This window comes from Ochlerotatus camptorhynchus, unplaced genomic scaffold (assembly GCF_037179485.1).
Source record: "Ochlerotatus camptorhynchus isolate MF236.1 unplaced genomic scaffold, CSIRO-AGI_Acam_v1.1 ptg000151l, whole genome shotgun sequence".
NCBI classification, from domain to species: Eukaryota; Metazoa; Arthropoda; class Insecta; order Diptera; family Culicidae; genus Ochlerotatus; species Ochlerotatus camptorhynchus.
Window position 1 is genome coordinate 706,545 of NW_027040641.1, and position 17,322 is coordinate 723,866.

The window sequence follows — 17,322 nt, forward strand, 5'->3', positions numbered from 1 at the left end:
ATTCTAGATTAAGTTCAACATCTTATAAGACTGTTGTTGAGTTTATTATAATTTTATATGCCAGTAACGCTATACGACATTGTTTTGATCGAAATACGATGCATTCCCAATTACATCATAACATATGTGATTATTAGGACACTGCTACGATCATTAAATGGACCGCTAAATGATTAAGGAACAGCAGCAAAATGCTTTTTAATCAATGTTCCCAAACCAGTGGATACTAGCAATAGTACAAATTCGTCACACCAATTATTACTCCATTTTCATAGATTATTATGTGATAAGAAATTTCAGTTTCAATAAAAAACAGTTTTGGTTGATTATTGCAATTCACTTCACTCTTATGTAAAGGGAAATGTGTTACATTATAAACTTTAAGAATGATATCAAAATAACAAAACTGGCTACTCTGGCACTTCATCAGTAGTGATCGGAAAATGTAAATAAACATTCGTTTTCCACTACACTGTCCTCATCGCATCGAACAGCTACTTCTTCTCGACGATTAATCACAGTAAGTTGAATTAAAACTTTATCCTCTTAAATAAACTAAAAACAAAAACAAAACTTTCAGATGTACGGAGTTGCGCAGTTCATAGAAAACGGTCGATTTCAGGTTCTGGCAGTACCCATGAGCTGGATACAAAAGGAGTTCCTAATGTGGCCAAAGTCATTGAACAACGAGAAGATCGATAAGATGCGGAAGGAAGGGACGATTTTTAAAGGCGCAACCAAATCCGTACCAGTTATCGTAACACGAAAATTCCGCAGCTTCCAAGCGGCGGAAGCTTCTGTGGAAGAACTGTCAAAAAAAGACGTGTCGGATTTTGAAGCAAAAAAAAAGCAACTGAAATCTGCAAAAAAAAAGAAACCAGCGGAAAAACGGAACGATTACAACTCACTTTGTAAAGGTATGTTTTCATTTAAATGGTTCAATTATAAATTAACGTGACTATTTTCAGCAATCGTTGGCAAAGAGAAACAAGCTTGCAGTTCCCGAAGCTCGTTTCAGAAAGTTAAAGCACTATCGGTTGAGCCACCGGAAAAACTGGTCCGTCCACCACAGCCATTGGAACCAGTCATCAATATTCGCCCTGATACGCCACCGGAAAATCTAATCCGTCCTCCACAGCCAATGGAACCGGTGATCAATATTCGGCCGGATGTGACAGCTCCAAGGGATGATTTCCAATCATTTCTTCAACCATCTGCCACAACCACAACGATTGCCCAGACATCTGCGGAAATAGCGAGAGCAGTTCAAATTGTGCAGCAGTCATCAACATCAAACGTTGTCCAGGAACCAATACTACGTATGCCGGAGGATTTCATGCTTCAACAGATCCAGTTGAAGTCGCTGGAAACTACTAGTTCCCTTCCAGGTAAAAACTTCAATGATAATTTTGACACTGAAAAAAAAAATTGTGGTTGCTTTGTTGAAGTTAACAAATTTAAATGACATTATTGGTGTTTTGGATTCATGTGTTCCATTTGGTGAGTTTGCATATTTTTGACAGACAAAAAAATAATTTTGACAGACACCTTCTCGAAAATCGACCGATCAATAACTGATTAATTTATTTTTAATGTGTCAAATTTAAGTGAAAATTTTTAAAATGGAACACAGCCTTAGTACCGAATTAAATTTATTGATTGCATGCATTTTGCAGATTATCGATCATTTGCGCCAAATGTTCCTGAAGAGAACATTCACTTTGAGGCTTATACCAAGAATATGGATGTGGAAGGTATTTGAGTTTTTATATTAATTTAATATTGATTATCAGCTTTATTATAATCATTGTCAATAAAAATACAATACAAATAATGAAATATCCTTTTAGGTGAGGATACCGATCAAGTTGAAACTGCAACGGACCTAGATGCACTTATTAAACAAAATATTTTCGATGCAGTCAATGCAATGCGGAGCTATCTTGACATACACATCGAAAACATAGTAGAACGTGCGGTAACTGCAGCTGTCGATAGAAGTTTTGCGACTAATTTTGCTCGTCTAGCAGCCATGACGGAGGTATTAAATAAAACGGCATCCAAAGACGACACAGTTATCGAGTTACGATCACCTGTTGATACTGAGAAGCATGTTACCGATTGGAATGCTGAGTTGACAAATGACGCTCTTCAAATGAAATATGTGAGTACTCCAATAAACCGTTACATAAATTATTCAAGAATTCAAATGTATCATAATTTAAAATATTATATCTTTTTTTCCAGATGGAATTTTTCTCCCGAATTATTGTTCCTAATTCGTACGTGGAAAAAGGAGATAACGCGTTTTACGTCATTGCAGATTGTCTATTCACTAGACAATTTTGGAATCGATTTACTTGGACAGGTGTGAACAGAGGACATAAATCCAAACGAGGCTTCCGTGAATTTGGAAACGTCACGGAACTGCTTTTAAAACTTATTCAGATTGGTGACCCCACATATACAAAACAGCAGTTGGAGAAGTTTTGTAAAACGCGCTTATTTAGACATGCTAAGACACGATCTGCTAACAAAATGCTGCGAAAGTCATCTTGTCGTACTAAGCGAGGTGTTAAAAGGTCAAAGCCTCATCATGAAGATGCTATGAGTGTTACAGATGACATCGAACTTGATGACAATGGCTCTGATGGTGAGGATATGGAAGACTTTGAGAACACAGAGTCAATTCATCAACCGAACGACACTGATACATCTGAAGGCAATGATGGAGACTTCCAAGCTACAGGCAACAGTGATGGTTCTTCTGAATGATTGATCACGGAATGAAGGATTAAAGTTACGGTCGTGACTATCAATGATTTTTTTACATTTCTTTTTATTTTTTAAATGAAAAATTGTTGAATTGGATTCTTAAACAAATAAACTGCTTTCTTAGTTTTATTACTTGATATAATGCTCACATTAGGTATTATCTGTTATTTTATAACCATTTTCAGATGAAATTTGCCATTGTATGCATAAGTGGTATGAATACAGTTTTATCTTTACGGTTGATAGGAACCATTTTACATAAAATCAAATCAGGTCTGTAGAAATAAGCATTTGAAAAATTTTCTTTCACAAGTTTTGAGCTGAATACATGAAGAAAAGAAGAATCCATTGGTTTTGGGAAGAAATTTTCCATTTCCAACAAATGTTGTCCTTTGATTAATACTTCATCTTCATCTTCATGAACATCTGTCATTCCAACTAATTCTAATGTATTTGTGAGAAACCATTTGTTGGTAAACTTGTTTGTCAAAATAAATTCTGGAAAGGTAATTTTACATACTTTTTCGTTTTTTATGACATTGATTAAAGTAAGTTTGGAGAAATGCTGTAATTTTGATGATTTTTCACTACATTCAGCTTCTGTTATTCGGTTGGCTATTTGAGCTAACGGATTAGGACCGGGTTTCACCAGCTTTTTCAATGAATGTAGGCAATTTTCGAAAGGATATGCGGAAAGAGATATTAATGTTCCAAATTTTTCCACTTCGTCTACAATATGGCAAAGATTATGTACATTACTTGTGATAAACTCCGTACCATACAGTATCTTGTAATCATTTATAAATTCAATTAAGAGCATTCTCGCGATTGGTAAAAATGATTTGTATCTTTCCACAGAACAAATACGGACTGCGCAAAACAATAATAAAAAATGTTCATAATACTTAGGTGGTAGATGATCTTTTAGAAGCACAACTCCTACATAGTTCAAAAAAATTCGATATTCCAACCCTTTCCAAAGTGAAATATGTTCCAACGAACGCATACGTCGGTGAATCTCTACAGGGAACCTTAAATCAACCAAATATTCAGAGATAACCTGTTTTCCGTAAGCGCTCCATTTCGCTCGTTTCGTCATGCATCCAGTACGCCAAGAATTAATCAGCTTCCGCATAATGCCTAACTCTAATAAATGTAACGCATCTCCTACAATGACATCATCTATCATGTCTATCGGCAGTTCCGTAAGTAGAGACACGGCACGTTGGTGCTCTGGGTATTTATTCTCTCGAAACATTTGATTAGTCCGTAGCTCTGCATTCACTTCTGGGAAGATCATGGTTCTTGTCTCATGGGAATATTTTCCTTTCGTCGTACACTTCAGGCATCCAAACTTGCCGTTATAGTTTGTTACACACTTAATAAAGGCCCGAGCGGGAGAATCACATATAAACGCTCGAATTTTTACGGAAACTTTGTGAGTATTAATTATCACACCTGAATTAAGAACTGATGTAAGCTCATTGATGAAAGGAGATAAAAATTCATTGGCATCTTTTGGTTTGCTTGCTCCATAGTAAATACCAACGATGATTGGAGAAATGTGTGATAACTCATGGATATTCACAAGAATTGGCCAAAAATGATTGGCACTGCTCTTATATATGGGAAGACCATCAATGTTGATGTTAAGGGATACATTCATATCCACAGCAACATGCTCCAAGCGCTTTTGTAGGCCACGTTCCAAGCCATGGTGCCAGTATTTACCATAGTTTTTCATGGTTATGATTTCCAAAGTTCTAGGGGTTCTCATAAAAGTGCGGGGATCTTTTGGTAGATCCACCTGCAAGTGAGTATTGAGCACACCAATCAACGATTTCAAAGCTGCTTGCGATATTTGATATTGCGAAGCCCATTTCCGGATTTCAGATTGAAGTGATCCTAAGAATGAAAGAACAGTTTTTTTTTAAATCGTTAAATTACTTTTAGTAAAATTTGGTTTTACCTTGGTATCGTTCATTTTCAACTATATCTTCTAAAATTTCTTTCGAATCATCCATACTGTGAGTATTCATTTCATTATCCAAAGCTTCAGTGGCCTCATTAAATTCTTCAGAGGTGACAGAAGCAGAAGAAGAAATCGATGAACTAGAATAATGCTGTTGGTCCACATCGTTATTTTTATCCGAATTATTTTGAGAAATCTGAGGGATGATCCTTTTTTTATGCTTTTGAAGCAAGCGACTGTACGTTCCACTTTTGCGGATTCGCGTCAACTTATTTTTTAATACAAATGTATTCATACTCCGCCTGATTTTCCTGATTTTCCGAATATTTGTTTTTAATCGTAGATTGAACAATGATTCCACAATCAAATAAATAAAAACAGACAGATATGCAATATAAAATAACTTCATGTGTATCTATATGTAATGTTCATCAACTTTCTCGCAATATGATTTCGTGTGAACAAATACGGTGATTTATGCAACTAGGGAAAAAAGTTTTATTTCAATCATAAAAAATCGTTATATGTAATCTTTTTACAACTTGATGCAATATTGGCTGCCGTTATATGCAATTCTAATTTAATATGCGTGTATATACGACTTGATTTGAACATTCTTTTACGACTTATGGTTTGCTGGGGAATCATAGTATCGGAAACTTCCCGTTGAAACTGAATTTCAACAATCGTATTAATAAGCTTATAAATTGCTCTTTTGATTGTCGATTTCTCCATATTTAGGTGGTGGAAAGCTGAATCTCTCACTAAGATGTGCTCGTTCCCCCGCTGCTGGCGTGCATAGCTACGACTCAAATTTAAGTTTAAATTACTCAAACTCTAGCAAACGTAGTTTACTTGTAAACTGAGTAAAATTTTCCGAGCTTCATAAATCTTTTCCAATATGACAAAAATCGACGAAAATTTACTCATTCTAGAAGTATATACTCAAAAAATAAATCACATATCCAATGGAAAATAGTCATTTGAATTTCACTTAACTAACATGTGATATTATGATTGGGAATTGCACCACAAAATCACATGAGCCTTATGTGTCAAATGATTTATCATATAGAACTCATGTGATCACATGAATGCTATGTGAAATTCAAATATATATCATTGGTTCTGTTAAAATACATGAAAACCTGTTTCCGTGTACTAATTTCATATGTACATCGAAATTTTGCTCATATTAGAAAACAAATTCCTGTAAAAGCTCGGAAAGTAATACTCAGTCTATGAGTTAACTACGTTTCCAAGAATATGAGTGAACTAATCGCAACTTTGAGTCAACCTAATTTGCCGTGTAATCGTAATTTATTTTCAGTCTATTTTTATGTTTTTTTTTTCTCTGCAATCATTTGTCATTTTCTGCTGTTTCGATGCGTCTAAAAATCATCAAATGGTCAAGACTGCCTTACTTCGAATCAACATCTGATTATAACCGTTACTAACGTTAGTATCAACAATTTATAAAATCGTACCTCAAAAATATCTTCATCATTTTTCGTAAAAACATCACGCATCTACCATCTTAAAAGCCATTCAGCCCCTAACGCTGTTATTCGTCGTTTGGAACAGAAGAGTCTCTATCTCTATCTTTCGCAAACCCATCAATTTACGGATCAATCAAAGATCCCACTCGGAGCGTTTTGAATTTGTTTTTATACCTAGTCCTATTGAACCGATTCACCCCGGGAAGCAAAATTGGAAATGCGAAAGATTCGTTCGAAAAAAAAAAAATTACCATACTCACACATCACGCATCTTCCACTGATCCACTGACAATGCGCTCTTATTCAAAGGAAAACCAAATCCATAAAAAGAGATAACCAACCGATCAAAAAATTAGACTTCGCATTATCTTGGAACATGAGAAGAAGAAGGTAGCCCTACTGGGTGCACACGTTGGTGGCGTGCGTTTCGTTTCACATATACCTACATACATAGGCGTATCCAGGGGGGGGGGGGGGGGTGTGCAACTGACACCCCCCTAAACCCAGCAACACAAAGGCTTTCGATGAAATGGCGTTCGGTGAAATGGCATTCAGCAAAATTTTCAATACAATTTTTTTTCGAAACCTGGCTATGCGCTTGCCTATATAGGTGAAATGAACGGCGAGTATGGAGAGCAGGGTTGCGGCCATTCGTTTGGTATTATTTTTTTTATTCCTTATTGTGAAATCAAAAGATGTTATGATGATACAAGAAGAGATGGTAAAGCATGTGTTTGACACATGAAATCTGACAATTTCGTTTTGAGACAGTGAATGAAGATTCACTCTTCATGAACAGTGAATATTCACCGATCATAACATTTCTGATTGTGACTCTCTAAATGCGAAGTTGGCTGGTTTTATGTGTCAAACACATGCATTACAACCTCTTCGTCATCATCATAACATCTAATGATTCCATAATTCGGGAAACATTTTTTTTATAGCAAACGAATGGCCGCAACCCTGAATTGGAAAGGTTCAGTAGGCCGTGTGTGATGAGTTAATGATGGACAATTCTCGAGAACTGCCAGCCTGCTGATGCTGCTGCGGCTGCTGCTAGTGCCAGTCCAGTTGATTGGAAATGTAAATCAGCTCTCACCGCATGGGAGGAAACATGAACGGAGCGCATTTCCAGGAGCCGTTGAAACCGAATCGAACACCACCGCGTGATGAGCTGAGCTGGATTTAGTCAATTAAATAATGAAGAAAGGGGGATTTTGACACAGAAATTGGATTTAATTTCTTCGAAATAAGTCAATCGGAATCGACTGGGAAGAAATTTTCAGTGTTCAGACTTGGATCAGCGCAAAATCTGCCGACGGGCGGCATGAGGCTTTGCACGTAATGGGGCATAACATGATGAATGGCACCGCTTAGTTTTCTCCGTCGCGTTCCGGGGCCATTCTTTTATATCAAACCCTAACCTGAACAACACTCATGTGGCTTCCACATTTGAAAAGAACGCAACTTGACTTTTGAGCAGAGGTTCTATGCTTCGCCTTTCGAGCCGTGGAACGTTTCAACCAATCCGTGAGTGAGTTCTTTGAAACGGAATCCATTCAAAGCGAAATTGCATAATTCAGGCGGAACAGGCAACTCTCCTCAAGTATCGAGGGAATAAGGTAGTTCTTGTATGTTTTTCAAGAGTTGGCATGCAAATTGTGAAAATGGCGACCCTACGTGCACGGCAGGCCCTTTTCAGACAGGAAAGTATTTGCAAAACAAAAGGCCATGTAGAGCAGAGCTTTAATGAATGGTTTCTCTAACTGATTGGTGCAAATGAATTGCTCAGAGATGGAAATCTCGATCATTATAATGGACCTTCAGATGTGATGGCAGCACAGTAGATCCACCATTCTTGAAGGGAAAATGTTCTATACGCAAAACAAATTTCTCTTACATCCAATGTAAGCTTGGAGTTATTACAACCTCTCACTGGCTCAGCGAGTGTTATGTCAAAGCAGAATATGGGGGAATTGTACGAAGATAATACAAAGGGCAGCAAAAATTTCGTTATCAAAATAAATTATCTTCCTGGTTATTGTTGAATGTACGAAAGCATTTCGTACGATTGCACTTTTATTTTTCAGTGCAATAAATGATTTAAACTAATAATTTTAGCCATCGGCATCGTTGATGAGGAAAAAAGCATTATAATGCCAACGAGTCCTGAGGAGTAAATTCACTTAGGAGGCAACCGGCCTCCATTCCCTTCCGCCAAGACCAGTCTTGTAAGCGGTCACCGTAGTCGACACATTTTCTATGATAATCGACTGCCTTTGCTTCTGACACTTGCAAAACTAATTATCAAATTACAGTACCAAACTAAAATGTCATTTGACAGGCTCTGTCATACAACACTGTCGCCAATGACCGTCACGAATGTATGTATTTTAGTTGTTCTCATAATAAGAGCTGCTGATGTTGTGCTTGTATGAATTCTAAAAATAGCAGGCAACGATGTCCTAGTAATAAAATTTCTCATCAGAAATGCTTTAATATTCATCAAATTGAGGATTTAGAAAGAAATAACACATGTCATGTGATAGTTATTTGATAATTTTATTTTTGCTCGAATGTTGTTCTACCGTTTGTGTTGTGTAAGAGAGACGATGGTAGAGCATGAGAGTACGAATACAAACAGAATGTCGCACACGACAACGAAAGAAAACGTCAACAGTTTCAATCCCTGGTCAAGACTGATTTCCTCAAACCAGTTTAAAGTCCATCCCTTATTGTAATCTCATCTGCAACATCAAATTGGTGATATTACCTTCATGGCCACCAGCATCACTCACAGCAAAACAAAATATGAGCAGGAACAACTTTTCAATACACAAAACTCAGGACATGACCGCCATCAGTAACAGGAGCTACAAAATATGAACAGGCACCTTAGAAAAGAAGAAGAGCATCAGTTTGCTGGTCCGTACGAAATTCAGTTCACGAATAAGGCGTCATGTTAGTATTTTGCCGATGACAAGCAATACGAATGTGTCGTACAATTTACGAAAAATGTGTTTTATGTACGAAGCCCATTTTTACCAAACGAGCAAGTCAAACTGTTAAAAGAAGCTGTGTCGAGACGCTGATGCCAACCCCTGGGGCTGCGCATACCGAGTCGTGATGGCTAACTATGCCCGCTGAAATGTGCCCAAAAAAGCTGAAAGTCACCGTGCAAGACTTTTCCCGAAGCACAAACCAATGAGCTGGCCACCTACAAGGTACGGAGAGGGAGATGGAGATAACGCCGAAGTCATGTACGAGGAATTCGTAGTAGTGGCGAAAGGATTGAAGGTGAAGAAAGCCCCCGGTTCGGATGGAATCCCCAACGGCGACGTTGAAAACGGCAATCGTCATAAAGCCTCCACAAACAACCAGCCCAGTCGCAGGAAGGTGGCAGACAATAACCGGCTGAGCTTTCCACGGCTCCCGATCTCGGTGCTACCACCGCTGCTACTCAACAATCGTCTACACAACAAACGACTGCTACACCACGTCCGGAATCCTCCCGGACCAAGCTTAACTGACGTCGCGATCAGGAATCGCAACCACAATCCAACGACAACACTAACGCTCCATACTCACCGGAGCAGCTGATCTCCCTATTCATCAAGCTGTCTAACTCTCTGCGCAGCTGCAAACCCCAATTCGACCAGATTCAAACTCTGGGCCTATTCGTCATTGGCCTGTGAAACTAGCAGCATCGCATATTGGAACGCTTGCTCGCTCAAGAGCAAAACTTTTGAGATCAACGAACGAGATAAATGTCTTCCTTCCTGACTTCCGGCTCGAGCGGCTTGATAGAACCAGCTCCGGGGGAGGGGGAGTGGCCGTCGCTAAAGACCGTTCCGATAATTATAAATACACTAACGATGAACCGTCATTTCAAACTGCGTGAAATATTTCACAAAATTCTGGCTGCATCCTGATGTTTACATCCTACTCTAAAAAACGTGTTTGTCGTGACCGGACCGAGGTTTTCAGCCTCGGCCACGGTAGGGATTACAATGGTATCCTAAAGGAGGACATGTCCTCCTTTTTCAATATTTTTTCTACATCCTCCTTTTGCCCGAAAATGTCCTCCTTTTTAATCCTTGCATTTTTTCAAGTATACATATTCATAAAATTGTTTTCAAAGGGCGTTGATCGCAGAGCTTATTTGTTTAATTACGTCACAACCTCATCTTATCTAGCAAATATCATTCAATGGTGGGACTAATAGCGAATTCGTTTATTATCGGGGTTAACACCAGTTCCAACCCAGTGCGAAACCGAACTTTTTGTCAGTGTGAACCTCAACCTGAGCTAGGTTTTAAAAACAAACGAGCAAACTGACGTTTGTCAGAAAACAAGCAGACCCAATCTTGATACCCGATCCAGGTTGGAACTGAATAATAAACGAATTCGCTATAAGAGTATACTGCAGCTGTCAACCCGACACATTTAGATTGAATCCAACATGTTTTCGATTTTGACTTTCTGGTTCTATGGAATTCTACACGCTAAGATCAGTTTACCCAGACGGTACAAAGAGATTACTGAGATTGGCCGTAAATTGCACAAACTCATATATGGGTAAATTTTTTTAACCCAAATATGGGTTCTTATGAACCATAAATGATTTATTTTAATGCAAATTTGACTTAAATTTACCCATAATTGGGTTAAAAAATTTACCCATATCTGAGTTTGTGCAGTTTACGCCTGATTTGGGTAAAGTAAACCTACATTTGGGTTATCTGATCTTAGCGTGTAGGTATTTCAAGCATAACTATTAAAATCGACGTTTCTTCTTCTTCTTCTTTCTGTTTGAGCTGTCGTCTGACAGCTCAGTGTTGGGCAGTATCTAGACTATATGCCCAATCGACGTATCTGATTTTGTAAACAATCACTTCAATCGACGATTTGTGACAACTGCAAGCTCACTCACAGAAACTAACAACATCAGCTAGTAGGCGAAAGTTTCCCCTACCTGATGATGGTGTTTGTTTGCGTGAGTGAGTTAGCAGTTAAGACAAATCGTCGATTGAAGAGATTGTTTACGAAAACAGATACGTCGGTTTGAATAGTTACGCTTGATTTGTTTAGGCTGCTGCCATACTGACAGCGAAGACGAACGCGAAGCATGAAATCGAGTGTAAGGAATAATATCAATTATAGGAATTCTTTTGTATAGAACGCTTAGCGCGCTTCTTCGCTCCCACTAAATATGGCAGCGGCCTTAGAGTCCTATGCTGAATTAATGATAAAATTAACAGGTTGCTTAGATGTTCCATGTTAGTTTCAATCAGCGATGACATGTATCCTGATTTTTTTTACATGAGTTGGGATGGTTTTAAGGCTGTAAGCTGTAGTTTTCATGCAAATCAGCTAGACTAGATCATTTCTAAGTATCAACAATGAATAATGCTAGTCTTGATGGGTTTTTTTTTCAGAAGTATAATGAGAAGATGAACTGAATTGGTAACGACTACAAGTTATGAACCATCTCAATTGAACCTTTGCAAATCATGAATTTTGTGATAGCGCACCCCAACAAACATTGAGCGCTGAATAAGAGCTTATTCGGGCAAAAATATGCTTCTTCAGCTAATTAATAGCTTATTCAGCTTTTAATCAGCTCAAATTGTTTGTTGGGATATTATTAAATCGTTTGATAAAAACTCATTGTCCTCCTTTAATGTTAAGAACAGGAATCATTGTTCTCCTTAATCTCCAAACCTCAAATGAAATGTCCTCCTTTTCAAGCTTTTGATATGGTAACCCTAGGCTACGGCTACACGAAGTAATGGTGCTGCTCCCACGGCTGCGGCTGCTGCTGCAGTTCCTTCTCCTTCAAAATTCGTTACAAGAATGCCGTCAACGAGTGAACTTTAAATGAGCTTTATTTCTTGGATTTGTGTGGTTAACATGTATGAGTTATCAAGTGACACAGATGCGATAGTTCTTTTGAAATTTCAATTATTTTGAAATTACAGTTCCTAGTCCTATTAGGCCTGTCAGTGTACACAACACATGCAATTGACCTTTCCGATTTGTACCAAATTTGGAGGGAATGTTTATTTATTGTTATTGTTTATTTAAGTTCAAATTCAAAAAATCCAAAGTTGTATGCTAATCGGAGCACCCATCGATCAAGGGGCTTGTTAGCACAGGGAAATTGACTGATTGAACGGTTGAATTGGCAACCCGGCCGTCTGAACATCACGACACGAGCGGCGAGTCTACGCGCAACAAACTCTCTGTGTCGAAACGTCAGTCTGCAGGAACGAAAGAATTGAACCAGATACACGCGGGTGAAAAATTACTAAAGAATGTTAAATTTGTTAATCCTACGTACATCTAGCTTAAATCTAAATAGTTACTACGGGTAGTGAAGGTGAATTTGATGGACTTAGTGAAGCTTAAAAACGTAAACAAGAATTACATCTACTTAGGATTATACAGCAAGCGGTTGAATGCAGACCAGAAAGGCCATTCGAGCGAAAATCGCCACTGAACTGTAAGTTCTATTCTAACCTAAAAACAACTTGTAAAACTAAACCAAAATCAAATTACAGATTTGAAGCGCACACACAAAACTAAATATATAAGCTGTTCGGATATCAGTGCAGGCCTTTCACTTCTCAGCGATTCAACAGGGCTCATTTTCTATTTTTAGTTATTTTTTAGAAAGCACTATTTTCTTTTGTTCATATCTCCGGAACGAATGAAGCTACAAATTGTATTATGCATTGTTTTAATAAGAAAATTAGACAAGACATCTAAATCTGTAACGCTTGTTGCCAGATATTTTATAACTACGTTTGAAAACTTTAAATGCAGTTTTCTCATAATACATGTCGTTTAATTTTCAATTTGAGGACACCATCGTGTTGTTCGTCCTTTTTTACATAAGAAACACTCAATGACCAAAAGTAATTTGCGTAGTTCCTGAGATATTGCTTTTTCAATGAACGAAAGTCATAAATTTAAGGTAATTTTTTTTTACAATTTCCTTTTAATAAGGATATTCATTCCCATGACTTATTGTGTGAAGTAATATTTGAAGAAAAATGGATGCCATTACCAAGAATATTGTTGCCAAACTTAAATATTATTTAGCGGCTACAAACTTTAGACGAGATTTTTGAATTTGAAAATAATTTGAATTTAAATGAACATTCCCTCTAAATTTGGTCCAAATCGGAAGAGGGCAATTTCACTTTTGCAATTGTTTGTGACCACTTGGCGCGGAATGACCCATATACAAATTGCTTATTAAAGCATGTTTTGATGTATTGCATTTCTGCACAAACCTAGTCTTAAGTCTGCATTTTTGAAATCTAATTTAGGAACGTTCGCCTCTAGATGGAGATCGAAAATTCTTGTATCGAAGGCACGATTAAGTACCATTCTCAGCACTGTTTCTGTGAGTCTGTGTACATGATTCCCACACCGGAGCTGCGTAGAGGATCGCAGGTGCTACGATTTGTTTGTGGACAGCCAGTTTTGAGCGCTACAGCTACATGCGAATGGAAGAGGAGCTTTTCATCGATCAACATCCCGAGATAGTTTACTTCGGCAGGCCACTGTCTAAGGTGGAGGGTGTGAGCATTGGAGCAGTTCAAACCGCATTACGGAAGTATGAAGAACAACAAATGTCATGCGGGCCAAGAAAATATTGGGACTGGAAAACCATCGGAAGCAGAAGCAACCAAAACGAAGCAAAAAGCAGGCTGCATTTGTGAAGACGAGAGCTCGGAAGCTGCACGGAGAAAATCTGGTTGAATAACCAATGAGCAGTGTCAATGGAAAAGTTAGAAAACTCGGTTACTCTCAATAAAATCCTGCAAATTGAATTTATGTGTGAAAGAAAACATGATAATAAACAACATTTGAGAATAAAATGGCCTAAAACTTTACACTAGTTTGATTTCATTCACTATCAAAGTGTATTTATAATTGTCGGTACTGTCTATATAATGAGGAACATATGCTACCGACTAATGCCAAGTTTCCAGCTGAAAGTCATCGAAGCCATAGGGGTGGAAGTCTCCCCCTCTGTTGGTTCCATTTCTATAATTACGAAACGGAACCATCCTAAACAACGATCTGCAAGAAGCTCGTTACAACATCTTTAGCCCGGACACTCCCACCTGGTTGGTGTTCACGCTACCATCGATTTCTTTATCAACAACATGGACCATCGCTGTCGACTACGATGCCCAACCGTAATCGTCCGAAGACATTGACCAGTGTCTGCGTTCCATCGTAGAGGCGATATCTCGGGCCAGGGATCAACACGTACCAGTATCCACACAGGTGAGCAACACAACTTTGAAATATATACCAAAGACTTTATAAGACTCCGCAGCAGTCGTTCCGACGATTCAGTGGTTCATCTGATAACCCCTGTGGAGAAGGCTGCAGTGATAGGTCAACCTCCATCAGATTCCCAACATCTTTCTTGAGGAATCCAAGATCACAGCTGACGAACAGCTGGCCTATATCAAATCGTCTAAAAATATTAAGGACCCAGGTTTCGGCAACATCCTCAATCTGGAACTCAAACACTTGAGTTCCAGATTCTTCAGTCAACTGGCACTGATATTTAATCAGTGCCTTAGACTTGGCTACTTCCCCTCGGGCTAGAAGTCAGCTAAAGTCATCCCCATCCGGAAGCCTGGGACAGATCCATTCTCTCCTTCAAGTTACCAACCCTTCTCTCGGGGTTATCTAACCTGTTTGAAAAGGCAGTCTACCACCGGCTCTTGGCATCTACCGATGAAAATAACTTGTTGCTCGTAAGTAAGCTCGTTGTAAGCGTCCGATAAAGTCTGACACGATGGACTGGTCTACAAATTGCAGCGATACGGTCATCCAATCTTGCTTGTAAAGATCATAAAAAACTATCTCTCGGACAGGGCATACCCAGCATCTCTGAATGGCACCACATCGGATGTCTTCAACATCGATGCGGGTGTTCCACAAGGAAGCATCTTTGGCCCTATCTTGTTCAACCTGTTCACCTCCGATATGCCAGCTCTCCCTGATGGTGGACCGTTGTCCCTTGTCGTAGATGACACATCCATCATCTATAAGGGGCCATTGGAGCTCTGATCGCCAGACTTTGTAACCGTTGGTTCCTTAATGTTACTTGTTGGCTCCTCCACAAGACATTCCAAGTCAATTAACCCGCCTGCCAGCACATAACATATGTGGAACTCGATCATCAAAAATCGACCCCATTTCAGTGATTTAAAGTGGTATAGAAGGACATCGATCTGTCAAATTGATTATACCAGCTGTAAAATGAGAAAGGGGATCACGGGGCTGGTCAATTCTTTTAAATAGTTCTATCGTTGTTTAAAATTCTATGTGTTCCGAGCACTCCTGAACTCAAGTCTTACTATTTCCTTAACCATTTATGTGCTTTATTTATAATTATATAGCTAAGGTTAACAAATTCATCACCTTGATTCACACAGCAAAACTGTGGTAAACTTAGAAGAAATATCTATGTAACATTTCCTTCTTTGGACATTTTCTAATTTTTTGGAACCAATTGCATCAAACTTTGATTTCATTAGGTTTCGTAGGAGGAAAAATACGACCACGTAAATTTGGCATTAAGTGAGTGGCAGTTTTGAAGTCCAGAGAGAAGCAGCAAAATTTGGAACAAGAGTCAGAAGTCCCATTTGAAAAATATGCAGTGTTTTGAGCTGACTTTGCATCGTTCCATTCGCAAGTATTTTGCAAGCAGGACGATAAATGATATCGAGCGCTTATCAATACCTGCAAAATTCAAGATTTCAGCACTCCCTATGTTTCTCAATTGCCGTCAATTGAAAATTTCTTCTAAAAAACGTGGTAAGGTTGATCCTTGTTGATCGAAAAGGCAAAGGAGGAGCTACACACAATCATAACAATTTTTTTTCGACCACTTTGGCTAAGGTCCCAGCTACCTGTACACGCTCGTTTATTTTTACTCTAAAGTGAGTAACTTCTACTCAGTTTGGTATTTTTATTCAAAATGTCAAAAACTGAGTAGCATTGATTTAGCAAACTGAGTAACATTAACTCTGTTTATCTTAAATCAATGATTAAATCAAAGAGTTACAAAATGTTCGTAGTCCCCGTTTTTTATTCAAACATGAAATTCCTATAGATATAATAATTTAAAATTGTAGAATCAACATCGACGAGCATTGCTGCATCTTCAGAAACCAACTATTTCTAAACCAAACAGGAACCATTGCAGAACAAAGAGGATGTGTGGATTTTGCAGCAATTTTTGGAATTTTGGACCTGGCGAAAGAGGAACATTAGGCAAGATGCCAATCAACTATTGTGTTGGGTCGGGAGACGATCGAATGATCTCAATGTCTGGAGCAATTCAATCACCAGCATTACATTGCACTTCATACTCGACTTCATATCAACAAGCAAGAAGGTAGATTTCTTTAGACTGATTTTGTGATCGATGATATGTAGAAAGTTCGAATTAACTTTCATTTCAGGAGTACGAAAAATTCCCTGTCGGCAAGAGGACTGATGTACCAATGTTTTCCATATGATAAGTCTTCAAAATTAATGGTATCTTTGCAATGTAACGAGATGTAACCTTAATGTTATTATTTTATCTTTTAATAAATATGTTGTTTACTTTTCTCATTCTCTAAATGTCAATTCAAATTACTCATTTTATATACCGAATCATTTTACAAGATTTATTTTTGTTATTAGATTTTGGGTTTACTCTCTTTAGAGTAGTTCCACTTTTACCGAAAGTGAGTGGATTTCTACTCACTTTAGAGTAAAAATGAATGAGCGTGTATGAAATTTAAGCACTATTTACTAACGAAAATTATCGTTAATATGCATCAACTGGATATTTCGTGATGTTATCATAAGTTGACACAGTAAAAGCACAGTTAACAATATTTCAACATACCACAGACAAAATGATAGTTTACACCTATTCAACGTAATCCTCAAATCTTCGAATTGATGCAATAAATTACATGCAATTAACATAATTTCCGTAATGAATCCAATGTAAACCAAAAATGACAGGTGGGCAGGAAC

General features: G+C 38.1%; 1 protein-coding gene across 1 annotated transcript; it reads left to right on the plus strand.

The window, feature by feature from the left end:
• The first annotated feature begins 622 nt into the window (after positions 1 to 622).
• Positions 623 to 2,775, plus strand: LOC135701220 (uncharacterized). The gene is made up of 4 exons (XM_065221997.1): positions 623 to 917; positions 969 to 1,388; positions 1,851 to 2,164; positions 2,248 to 2,775. Exons 1-4 carry the CDS (start codon positions 638 to 640, stop codon positions 2,773 to 2,775), a joined length of 1,542 nt encoding a protein of 513 aa, XP_065078069.1. The 5' UTR covers positions 623 to 637.
• Positions 2,776 to 17,322: the final 14,547 nt, after the last annotated feature.

Coding starts and splice junctions, on each gene's coding strand:
- LOC135701220 (XM_065221997.1), top strand. CDS start 638: ATGAGCTGGATACAAAAGGAGTTCCTAATGTGGCCAAAGTCATTGAAC. Junction 1,389..1,850: donor AACTACTAGTTCCCTTCCAG/GTAAAAACTTCA, acceptor ATATCCTTTTAG/GTGAGGATACCGATCAAGTT. Junction 2,165..2,247: donor ACGCTCTTCAAATGAAATAT/GTGAGTACTCCA, acceptor CTTTTTTTCCAG/ATGGAATTTTTCTCCCGAAT.